The sequence below is a fragment of the Dioscorea cayenensis genome, chromosome 18, assembly GCF_009730915.1.
Source record: "Dioscorea cayenensis subsp. rotundata cultivar TDr96_F1 chromosome 18, TDr96_F1_v2_PseudoChromosome.rev07_lg8_w22 25.fasta, whole genome shotgun sequence".
NCBI lineage: Eukaryota > Viridiplantae > Streptophyta > Magnoliopsida > Dioscoreales > Dioscoreaceae > Dioscorea > Dioscorea cayenensis.
The window spans coordinates 16,776,081-16,789,502 of record NC_052488.1 but is presented as its reverse complement, the minus strand read 5'-3'; the positions used below and the strand labels follow the sequence as shown (position 1 = coordinate 16,789,502).

General features: G+C 33.4%; 1 protein-coding gene across 1 annotated transcript; it reads right to left on the bottom strand.

The window, feature by feature from the left end:
* Positions 1 to 8,372: 8,372 nt before the first annotated feature.
* LOC120283042 (putative pentatricopeptide repeat-containing protein At1g09680) lies at positions 8,373 to 12,239 on the bottom strand. The gene is made up of 2 exons (XM_039289878.1): positions 10,010 to 12,239; positions 8,373 to 8,842 (listed from the first exon to the last, which is right to left on the bottom strand). The coding sequence occupies exon 1, from the start codon at positions 12,229 to 12,231 to the stop codon at positions 10,492 to 10,494; it is 1,740 nt and encodes a 579-aa protein (XP_039145812.1). The 5' UTR covers positions 12,232 to 12,239; the 3' UTR covers positions 8,373 to 8,842; positions 10,010 to 10,491.
* Between the last annotated feature and the right edge of the window lie 1,183 nt (positions 12,240 to 13,422).

Below are 13,422 nucleotides of genomic sequence, written 5' to 3'. Positions count from 1 at the left end.
GGGAAGAGTGGGTAAGAAAAAGGGTAAGGCTCCTGCGGTTCGTGCGGGTGAGAGCTCTAAGCAAGGAGGCAAGTGTTTCCATTGCGGCGAGGCCGGTCATTGGAAGCGGGATTGCCCACAACTCAAAGTAAGCGGCGCTACAGGTGTGAAACGATTTGTTTTCGAAACAAATTATTCAATTTTTGTATTTTCTACTTCTTGGATTCTTGATTCAGGAGCTAGTGCTCATATTTGTATTATAAATCAGGATCTGGAAAGAAAAAGGGAGCTGGGTGAACAAGAGGTGATGATCAACGTGGGAAGCGAACATAGTGTTGCAGCAACTCACATATGATCTACTTATATTCCTTTATATTCTGGACATATTTTAGTTTTAGAGGATTTTTTAGTATTACCAAATGGGTTAAAAAACATTATTTCTGTTGCAGTTTTAGTCAGATAAGGATATGTCTTTAAATTTGGTGAAACTAATTGTGATATTTATTTTGGAAATAAATTAGTTGGCGATGCCTCTTTAGTAAATGGATTGTATTATTTAAATGTTCAGAATAAATGTGTTGTGAATGTTATCACTAAAAGACATGGTATGCATGAGATAAATCAAAAACTTGTGTGGCATTTAAGATTAGGTCATGCTGGAGAACAAAGGATTCACATGTTGGAGAAAGATGGCCTCATAGGTCCATTGGGATTCAATCCCTATCCGACATGTGAGTCTTGTCTTTTTGGCAAGATGACCAAATCCCCTTTCATTGGATATCCTGAGAGGGCATCACAAGTTTTAGATTTAGTACACACCGATGTTTGTGGGCCGATCAATAAGGGGCGCATGTCTTTGTGCGTCTTTGCGAAACTTTCCAAACTTGATCTTCAATTCACCCAAGTTTGGTCTTCAAATATTCTCAAGAAAGATCTTCAATCAATCATCTCAATCGTGCCAATAATAGGCATATGTTCAAATCTTGCCCTTAATAGTCTTCAATCATCCTTATTAAGGTTTCTTCAAATCATACTATTAATAGTTCTTCAATCATACCATTGATAAGTATTTCTTCAATTAAACTCCACCCATATTTAGTCTTCAATCAAATCACCTAAATATGGTGTTGATATGATCTTGTCTTCAAGTTGTAATATATTGCCAAAAATAACTTCTCCAAGATCTTCAAAATATCTTCCCTCTAATTCAAGACTCCTTTCCATGTCATCACTTATACCACGTCACACAGGTTGCCACGTCACCTTGACTATGTGTCAAATCATGCCAATTATTGTGCGGTTGCACTAACAATCTTTATTGATCAAATGGGGAATATACGGAAGTCTTTTGGGGAAGAAGGTTTTTACTTATATATATAGAATTATCTATGAAAGTTTTATCACTAAAGATTAGAAATATAGAGGTAGAATCTAGGGAGTTCTCCAATACTTTATGTCTATATCAAGATTTAGCGTTAATCCTTTTGCCTATTTAACTTTGTTATGAATAAATTGACTAAGCATATTCAATATAAGATCTCTTGGTGTATGTTTTTTTGGCGATTACATGGTCTTAGTTGATAAAAATAAGTAAGGTGCCAACTTGAAGCTAGAGATATGGAGAAACACTTTAAAAGGTAAAGGTTTCAAGCAGAGTAGACAAACAATGGAATCTTTGAAGGTAGTGCAATATTAAATTACACATGGAATCTAGACCATGTACTTTAATATTATCCTATTTGATAACTTAAGCAAAAAATATTACATTTTCAAAATTTGATAACTTAGGGGTTATTTGGTTTGAAGGAAAGGAATGGGAATCATTGCTTACATTAAGGAAGCCTTTGTTTGAATGTGGAGAGTGAGAGAGGCATGGGTAAAGAGTGAGAAAGGCATGGGGGGAAGTTCCAATGCCTCTCATTTTTTAGGGGAGTGGAAGAGCAGTGAGAGTTATGATGGGTAAATCACCCATTTACCTTTCTACTTTAATAATTATAAATCTATTAATCTAAATAATTTAGTGGTAATTACCAAAAACACCCAGGAAGTTTTTAATATGCACAGTTTGTCCTCTTAATTTTGAGTATCCCTAAAAGCCCCTTCTTTTTTAATCCAATTATTTTCAAACCCCTCAAACATGTAACGGTGTGAAACAGAATTAGGTTTGGATTGATTAGACGATAATGTCCCTTGCTTGGGAAGTTGTGGCAACCATCACATGGTTAGAAATGACCATAATGCCCTTTGACTGTAACCACTTTGGCCTGGTAAGATATAAGTGGAGAGGAACCCGAGATAACTTCATTATTAGCGCAACCTTTGTCCTCTCTTCACCTCTTCATCTTTCACCTCTTCGCCAAGCTTCTCATTCCTGGACATCTTCTCTTAGGCCCAATTATCATTCGACTGATCGACCGTAGGAGAACTTCCGGTTTTCATTCCATACAAGTCATTAGTTTGCGCTCGTAGGTAGGGAGGCAAGTTGGAACAAATGAAGAAGATCTGTGAATGTATTTTTTTTAGTTTTTTTGCCATTTGATTTGTAATGTAATCGGCTACAAAGAAAGATTTTTCGGTTTTTTATGGTGTGATTATGGGTTGATCTGGTAGTTAGGCATGGCTAGGGTTTTGTTTATCATTTTTCTCTGCAACCCAAAGCGATAATGTTGTATTTAAGGAGATTTTTTTTCTTTGGACATGTCGTTTGTTATGCAATCTCACATGTGTGTTTTCTCCATGGTGATGTCTAATTTGTGTAATGTATGTTTTTCCCTTTAATTTGACATGGTTATATTATGTGTGTTAGGTAAGTCATTTCCATTTAACAATTTTTGTTTATGTTTAAGTTTACGAGTTTTCATGTAATTTTGGTTTTTTCTATTTAAAAAAAACTTGTTCCTATTTAACAATATTAGTTTTTGTTAAAGTTTTCTGGTTCCCGTTTAACAATTATTATTTTTAGTTATGCATGTACTCTCATGCTAAATTAAAATTTTTTTGTGTTTCATAGTTACTATATCACTTAACTATTGTTGTTTTTGCTTAGTCATCGATAGAATACAAGATCTTTGGTTGTGACCAGCCACGTGGTAGTGACTACAGTGAACGCTTGTGAAGAGCCTGAAATTTAAGCGTCAACAAATTAGTGTAAACTTTAACAAGTATTCTTAAGCGAAAATGATGTACTTTAAGCGTTGTCATATGTAATTAAAAGAAAACCTAATCAAATACGCAAGAACAAATCCATGTCCATGCAAATCGTTGTCCAATATCCAATAACAAAACTCCAGATTGATCAGACGAGGGTTCATTGTAAGATTTTCTTGGAAGCAAGCGTCGTTAGGGCCCATGTTGTCATCGCTCGAAGGCAAGTATGTAATAAGTCATTGAGAATGTGTGTTATAATTTCACATTGTATATCAACATGTGTTTGGTAAGTTGTTTTTGCTTAAAAAACTTTGTATCTATTTAAGCTTATTTGTTTTCGTGTAACTTTGGTCTTTTTCGTTTAAAATAATTTGTTCTTGTTTAATAATATTGGTTATTGTTTAATTTTAGGGGTTATCTTTTAACATTATTATGTTTTGTTTAAGTTAACACAAAAGCTGAATCTGAATCCCTGGTAAAATAGAAGATTAAATATAAACATAAAATATTAAGTGAAAAACGCATTAATTGAGCAAAAACAGAAAATTCTAACGTATACAAACAATGTGAACATAAAGGAGAGTCATACAAGGAAGAGATAGTCTGCAAGGAAAATATTGTATGATTCAATCAATCACACCTTCTTTGGTATGATTGAGAATCAATCAATCAATCACACATTCTTGGCATGATTGATTGATCCTCAAATCATAACAAAAATGCATAATTGATTGATTTTCAATCATACCAAAAAAGGCGTGATTAATTGATCCTCAAATCATGTCATATAACCTTATGTGATTACACGCTTAATATATTATGTTTTCATTTATTCATACGTATTTTTATTTACATAATGTTATCATTTAATATAAGCCTTTTGTGTTTATCATTAGTTATTTCTGTTTAAAAAGATTTCATATGTAACTACCAAACCATACTTAACCAACATGCATTAACTACTTTGAATATACTTAATAAAATACATTCAATAATTCCAAAATGCGCGACAAAAGTATTTGTAACCAACATAACTAATCATTCATGCTTAGTCAGAGATAGGTCATTGAGAACGTGTGTTATAATTTCACATTATATGTTAACATGTGTCTAGTAAGTCTTTTTTATTAGAAAACTTTGTTTCTATTTAAGTTTATACATTTTCGTATAACTTTGATCTTTTCTGTTTAAGATAATTTATTATTGTTTAACTATATTGGTTATTGTTTAAGTAAACACATTAACATATTTTGATAAAAGTAAACATGTTAACTTAAACTGAAAATAATAATTTTAAACGGGGCCCTGTAACTTAAACAAGAACCAATATTGTTAAACAGAAACAAGTTTTATTATACAGAAAAGACCAAAGTTACACGAAAACGCGTAAACTTAAACAGAAACAAGAAAACTCCCATCGCACACTGGCTACAAATTAAAAGACTTGTTTCAATCCATGCAAGTCAAAGGTCATGCTCTAAGGTAGGGAGACAAGTTGGGAATGGATGAAGAAGATCAACAATGAGAATGTCCATGATCTGAACGCAACCCAAAACGAGAATGTTGTGTTCAATGAAATCCTTTCTTTGGTTGTCTTTTGTTATGCAAACTTACATGTGTGATTCCATGGTGTTAACTTGGTAAGGAAGAGATGGTCGCCAAGATCACACAAATGGCCAAAAGGATGAAAATGGAAAAATGCCAAGACACCTTATAAGGGAACCAGAAAAACTCCAAGACACCAAATGGGATGAAAAATTTCAAAACACAAAGTGGGGAACAATAAAACTCCAAGAACCAAGATGAAAAATTGGTCAAAATACAATTTTTAAAAAGATGATGTAATTGGACAATTCTTTTCCCACTACTGCCAAGGGCAAGGCTGGAATTCACTCAAACAAAACTAGACGGTATGAGCTGCATAGGGCAAAAATGAAGTGAAACCAAAAGGAAGGGTTGTCTATGATGTTCATAACTTAGAAGGGTTGTTTGGGAGGATTTGAAATTCTCGAGGGGTAAACAGTAATTTTCCCAATAATTTATTATAATAATTAGTCGCAAAATACTTAAATAAAATATTAATTATAATAAATAAAATGAATAGTATTAAAGTGAACTATTTTAATTTTAATACTTAATTATTGTAATTAAAGTGAATAATAATTGATATGAATAGTTATTATGACTTAATTTTTTTAATTAAAGTTAAATAATTATTTGTTAATTAATGATATTAACAAAGATTTGGATATTAACAAATAGTGTCTGAGCTATTAAAATTAAATATCTTTTTATAATAATAAATTTATTTTAATACTTAAATAATTAAAAAGATCATTTTCACAATCCATTACTATATATATAACAATGATATTCATTTACATAAAGGGTATAATAGTCATTTTATCATATCTTTCTTTTTCACTTTTTTTCATTTCCAAATAAACTACTTTTCCAATCCTTCCAACCAAACATAGTTTTCATTCCTATGACTTTTCCAATTCCACTCATTTTCATTACTTCTCCACTCCTTTCCATTCCAATCCTTGCAACCAAACGACCCCTTAGTAATGTGATTACCAACTTAATAGGTGATAATATAACATTCCAGACGTAATGTGAATTTTTTCCCATTATACCTTTTAAATCCAATAAAATCACAATGACATCAATTTTTTTAAAAAATTCAAACGTAAGAAAATTTATTTATTTTTCCTTCCACATATATCTTTTATATGAAAATATATTTATTGAAATATTTGGTTGGAGTTAAGAAAAAAATTTGAGATTAAAATTATTTTTCAAATGTTAAGTTGGAGAAAATTTTTTATTTATCTAAAATAATTACGTTTGCTTTAATCAATATCTATAAAAATCAAATAATTTAAAATTTAAAATATACCTTTTTTCTAATAATAACATATATTAATTATCAAACAACTTTGATATTTAGATCAAAATCAAATGAATTTTAATATATTTGATACTAATTAAGTAAGATTATTTTTAGTAAAAATATAACTAATAATAGAAAATTTTTAACTAACCAAACATGGCAATGTTGCATCGCAAGATTGGCAACTACATTATTGCTTTATCAATCAAATAGAAAATTGCACATATTCTCATCAATATAAGTTGAGAATCATATTTTCAAGTAATTTTATTCCAAACGGTAATATAAGATTCCATGAACCAAACGACCCCGAAATATAATTTCAATAATAAGGGAAGTAGAAATGAGAGAGCAATTAGGTTAGTTGATATTTATAAAAATTGAAGTTTTTGGTATCTACACCCTATAATCCAAGAGGATGGTGAACTTATTAAAGATGTTACAAACAAGATTAAGGCTAATTAAGTAAAATGGAAAGATACTTTTAAAGCTAACATGTAATTATAGAATACATCTTAAATTGAAAAGGTAACTTCTATAGAACGATAGTTAGGCTAGCTATAATGTACAGATTAAAATGTTAGGAGGTTAAAAAACGATATAGTCAAATGATGGGCATGGTTGAGATAAGAATGTTGAGATGATATCACCTTTGACCCTCAATAAAAACAACGTAAAGAAAGATTTCCCCCTAAATGGTTGGGGCTAGCAACTATAAATTATTTTATACTTGAGTGATTTTATAGAAGGACTTTTTTTTCCCAAAGTATTTAGATGACAATATTTAAAAGCGATTATTGTGGATAAAGTTAAAATAACATCTAGCATATATAAAATATTATTTTTGTTATATTAATTTTATATTGAATAAAAATGAAATTTAAAGATTTAATCCTCCAAATGGTTCCTTTAAGAAGATAAAGTTGCTTCTTAGTCCTTCTATTCTAAGATGTCGGAATTGTGTCTCTCTATTATTTAAGTTTGCCAAAACTACTAAAAAAATTAAAAAATATTAAATTTTCAGAATAATCACCCTAGTTGGTCTCTTTAAATAAGCTAGGTTACTTCTTTTAGTCCCTCTATTTCAATTTGGGTGTGGAGAAACCTATATTATTTCAATTGGAAATATTAGTTCACACACTAATAGACGTAAGTTTTTTCGTCCATTGTTGCTAATGTGGATTTTTTTATTAAAACACTATTGAAAAAAAAAAAACAAAAGAAAACCGGTTATCTTATGATATGTTCTCATCTAAATCTATTTCTTCTTCTTCATCATCATCATCTTCTACGCTTTGGATCAATTTCACTCCCATCACCATCTCTTCATAGCTCTTCTCATGTTCTCATCTTCACATCCATCTTCACAAGCACACACTTTTTCCTCATCACACATTTCTTCCTCCTAACAAGACACTTATCAAACCCACTTATTACAAACATGTCATTCCACAGTAAAATTATTGTTACTACAGTTACAAACCTATATATTACCAGAATCATAAAAAATAAAAATGTATGCAAAAATGGATTTAATATATATTAATTCTCCTTCCATCTTTTCACTTGTACTACCTGAGTATAAAAATGTCTACTTTTTCCGTCATCGTAACCTACTTTAGCAACTCATGCAACAACTCCGACACCTTCTCCGACTAGCCAGAATTCCAAAAATGCAAAGACCGGAACACTTTTGTACAATGCCTCAAAGACCACCATAGCCCTTCCCTTTCTTTCTCTCTCTCTAAGATGGTTGATGTGAGATGAACCATTGATTACAATAAAATTAGATCGAAAAAAATAGAAGAAAAACTTTATAAAATATTATGTAATTAATTAAAGTATTTTAAAAATTTTAAGAGGTTCCTCGGCACCACAAATCAGAGGGCCAGAAAAAGTGACATTTCGGAGAGTCAGAGTTAACTTTTCATTTTTCTTCATTAAATTAAAAAAATTTCTCGAAATAAAGGCAATGTTAACTTTGACCCTCTGTAACCCTCTCTTTCTTTTACTTTCTCTCCTCATCTCTCAATTCAAACATAACATAAACGTAACGAGTGAAGAAATATGTAAATACAAAAGGATTGGTCTAAGTAGCAAAGGTTTTTGTCGCTTAAGTAAATGGTTTCAAATTGAATTTTTGTCTATGCAAAAATTATCTAGTGTGAAAGACATACTCTTATAAGGCTCTTAGGTCCTTGCCCCTCCTATTGTGGATCCAAGACCTAACAAAAAAGCTATAGGTAAGTACACTACCCAAATTTGTTTCCAAAGTAGGCAAATTATACTTGCTTTAACACAATAAATACAAGCATAAAACTGCATAAAACGAATCTTACGATGCCCAACATTTGCATTTTAATCCTGAATTAGCACATGTGACTGTTCTTAACTATACATAAGTCTCCTGCATTCTGGTATGAAAAAGTAGAAATGCTCTGATAATATAAGCATCTGCATATACATTCAACTCCAAACCAATCAAACTTTACCGGTATTACTTTGGCACCTTATTATTTTGTTCATACAGGCCTCAAATTTCAGATAAATCCTTCACTGCATACAGACTTTACTTGAACTGCATTTGCTTCAGGATTTGTGATTTGATTTACTAACTGTGCCTTTAAAACTCCATGCTCATGGATGAACCAAATTTCTATGGCACAAATATAAAGAATTCAGTTTTGAGGACTTTTCAACAACAATCTTCACCACTCTGAGCGACATCTTTTCTTCTCTAATGTTACAGAGGTCCATAGTTTGAACTTATCCATAATAGCCCAATGACTGTCATTTGTTTCAGTTTTCACATGGTCATCCCTGTTCATAATAACAATGTGAAAACAATAATGATAGCTTCAACATGTAAGTGATGGCAGATATTAGCAGATGAACAAATTGATTTATTTATCTAGTCAGAATGTGAGTCAATAAATGAAAATGAACAGAGATACCACTATCATGTCATGTTGTATGTTTCATATGGTTGAAATGATGCCTGCCATATGTGACCCTAATCCCTTAAATAGTTAAGCAACTTTATCACGGTATTGTATATCAATAATAATCTTTTACAAAGATAAACTGTAGGATAACACTATTTTTCCCATATCACACTCTAAGTATAACTGAATAAACTCATATATTTATGGCCAGTTTTCCACTTAAGTTTTTAAATTTTCTAGGGTTTTGTGTTTACCTGTGTGCAATAATAAAGGAAAGATAAACTTAATCATAATTACGTGCTCCTAAACTGGCTTCTGGTGTAGGACACAGCATACCATGCTGTGGAAAAGATTCTACATACTAGATTTTGGGTGAAGAATGGAAACAATTAGTTAGGCTAAATCTGAAATATTTTTAACATCATACATAATGGAACCACCACTTAACAGTCTCAAATTAAGAAACTAAACAAATTTTCAAAATAACCCTACCCTGCAGGTTGTCTTTGTATTTATTTCCTTGATGTTTGAGAAACTACTAATTTACACTTAAACTGCTTCAACAGATGGATAACTAACAAGCATAGAAATGAAGCCTCTCATACTTTTGTCATGCAAAGTAAGTTCTTTTATGTAGCCAAATCATAACCAAAGATACTTAAAGCAAGCATGAAAATCTAGTACATTACTCTCTAATTTTTCTCAGATTAGACTCAAAAGGAAAACAATAATATTTACACAAACAATAGTTGGACACTATAATTTAAGTGCTTCAACTTCAAGTATATCTCAGAAAAGTCATGTAGTGCTGAAATTTATTGCCATCACTGTGATGATATGTTATGCAGAGTTATTGAAACAGCTAGTACTCAATATGTGACTGTAAATAGAATTACAAGACCATACAAAATTTTGAGTGAGCTCATGATACTAATAATTTACATATTCAAATAAAGATGCTAGATAAAGAAAAAAAAAGCAGAATAAGACCATATACAACTATGATTTATTTGTTAGGCTAGACCAAAGGAATGACACTTACATGGATTTAAAGTCATGGGAGAACATATTCTGCTGTTCTGACAATGCCCATATAAAGCTACCCAGCAGTCTCTCTATGTAATAAACAACAACCAGATGATGAAGCAAGAGAAATCAAATTGTCTTTGAAGAATCTATGGGCATCTTAACAAGATATTTTAATTCAGCGAAGTAACTGATTCTAGATAAAATTTATTGATCCTCCTCAAGCCACCTGAGCATGATGTCCTCCATGTGATGGTTAAAACTTCACCATTGCAAGGATGATATGGCCTCTACACATGGCACACTAGACATCTAAATAGCTTTAGGAGTAGTTGTGATGTGAATATGGCATCTCCAACAGATATTGTACTAAGCTTCATAAGGCTTGTATATAAACATTTTTCTCTTATATATCTAATACTCCATAAAATCAAGGAATGAAACAGCCTTTTCAAAAACCAAACACCTAAGAACGAGTATGTACAAACCCATGCCTGCCTATTTACTTTGTTTACGCCGTTGCTTCTTGAGCGACTCATTTATTAATGATGTATAAGCTGCAAAATCTGAAATCATTCCTTTTTCACTCCTTAATTTCTCACAGTCCTCAACATCCCCGTGCTTGCAGTGACCCTCCAAAAGGATGTTATAGGTCACATCATCCGGCACCACTTCCACATTAAGCATGGCATTCAAAAGCATATTAGCATTCTTCATCTGTCCAAGCTTGCAAAGCCCATTCATAAGCACATTATATGTGACTACACCAGGCCTAAGCCCTTTGCTTTGCATCTCCTTAAGCAATTCAAAACCAGCCTTAACCTCACCCTTTTTACAGAAGGCATCAATCACCATGGTATATGTTACCTCATCAGGGACAATACCAGCATTCACCATTTCATGTAGTGTTCTTTCGGCATCTGCAACCCAAGCTTCTCTACTAAGCCCTGAAATAAGTGCTGTGAATGTCACGTCATCCAATTCAATCCCTTCGACTATCATCTTCTTTTTGATACCCAAAGCTGTCTCCAAATCCCCCTCCTTACAACATCCGTCAATAAGTGTTGTATAAGTCACTTTGTCTGGCTCCAAACCATTCCTCATCATCACCTCAACAACCTTCTTCGCCTCTCTCAAATCCCCGACCTTGCAAAGCCCATTCACAAGTGCATTGAACGTTATCAAATCTGGCTGAACTCCTCTCCTCATCATTCCTTCAAAAACCTCCATCCCAGCCTCAACTTTCCCAACCTTACAATACCCATCAATCAACGTTGTAAACACAATACTGTTCGGCACCAGTCCTCTCTCACACATTTCCTCGAACATCTTGTTCGCATCATCCGTCCTCCCGACCTTGCAAAGCCCCTTAATCAAAACACTGTAAGTGAAAACATCAGGCAGAACACCAAGCTCCAGCATCCTCAACTTCAAACCAAATCCAGCATCCAAATCTCCGATTTTGCAATACCCGTTGATCAGAGTATTGAAACTAACAACAGTAGGCCTGGCTCCCCACTTGGGAATTTCATCGAACATAAGATGAGCATCCCGGATCTTCCCCTCCTTACAGAAAGAATGCATCAGCATGTTAAAGGTCGAAACTTTAGGCGGAAAACCGTACCCAAGGATCTCAGAATAGAAAGACCAAGTGGCGGCAGGGGAATCAGAGGCCACCAGACGCTCAAGCAAGCTGGAACACGAACGCAATGGCAAAGGGAGACTGTGCTTGCGAGTGAGCCGAAGGCATTGAATGGCGTCCCCAACGAAGCCGAGTTCAGCGTAGGAAGTGATGAGGAGGGAGAGGAGGGAGGAAGGGGAAGGTGATACCTGAAGAGCCGCGGAGAACAGAGAGGGTGCTGAGTGGCGGCCAGAGCGGGAAACAAGAAGGCGGAGGATAGAGTTGGCGTCGGAGGAGTGGCGGTGGGAGAGGAGGTGGTGGACCATGGAAAGGAAGGAGAGGGGAGTGTGGCGGAAGAGGGGGCGGGAGAGAAGGAAATGGAAGAAGGAGAGGAGGGAGGAGGGAGGGAGGGAAAGGGGGTTGGAGGAGAGGAGGGAGAGGAAGTGGGAGGTGGTGAGAGAGGGGAGAAGGCGCTTGAGGGAATGGGAGAGAGGGGTGCTGGAGGAGTTGGCAATGGCTTCGGAGATGGAGACGATGATGGGGTCCGCTTGCTCGAGTGGTGATGGAGGGGTAAACCATGGCGAGAGCTTGGCGGGAATTTTGGCTGATTGGCGCATTGTAGACTTCCAACTACCATGGTGGAGTTTAGGAGCCTTTAAATTAGTGGGTTTGGTTGTTTATAAAAAAACTTAACCAAAACTGGTGTAAATATCAAAATGGTCCCTCTATTTTTTGTTTTCCGTCCTTTTAGTCCATCTAATATAAAATCCGCTATTTTGGTCATTGTATTTATATATTTTTGTCTTTTATTTATAAAATTCGTCCTTTTGGTCCTCGTATTTACACAATTTCATCCATTTTGGTCCCTTTAATTCATCAACTGGAAGGACCAAAAGGGCAGATCCGTCAATTAGAGAGACCAAAAAGATAAAAATATAAAAATACGAGGACAAAAAAGACGGATTTTATATTAAAGGGACTAAAAGGGCGGAAAACACAAAATAGAGGGACTATTTTGATATTTTGACCTGCCATGGTAGTTGGAAATTTAACTCCCACCATTCCTTTTTATTTGTCACATTTATCTAATTTACACCGATTAAGAAAAAAATGATTAAAATTAGTTAGAACCTATATTTTATAAAAAAAATTAATTACTTTCCAAAACTACCCCTATTTAAAACTCCACTTGTGGAGTATATGATTTAATGTTTAGTTAATTGTGATTTATTGAAAATTGTAAGTAAACTTGAAACCAAAACTCTGCCATGGTAGTTGAAATTTGTACTCCCTCCATTCCTTTTTACTTGTCATATTTACCTAATTCACAACGATTAAGAAAAATTGGTTAACATTAGTTAGTTACCTATATTTTATAAAAAAATTCATTACTTTCCAAAACTACCACAATTTAAAACTCCACTAAATGGAGTATATGATTTAATATTTAGTTGATTGTGATTTATTGAAAATTGTATAAGTACATTAAATTAAAGGGTAAATTTGAAAAAAAAATTATTTAATGTTGTACAAAATTTCTAATGTGACAAGTAAAAAAGAACAAAGAAGAGCTCCAAACCGTGATAAGTAAAAAAGGAATGAGTGAGTAATTTATAGCCAACTGTTATTTAGCCTATTCGTATCTGGTTATATATATGCAAACAGAGACTAGGAATGGACTACCTCGGTGCAATTACAGAGTAAGGATATTTGATATATTTAGAAAGTTTATGTACATCCCCTGATTTGTCCACTTTATTACTAAAAAACGAATCTAAATTATTTTTTTTTACAATATAAATATTTTT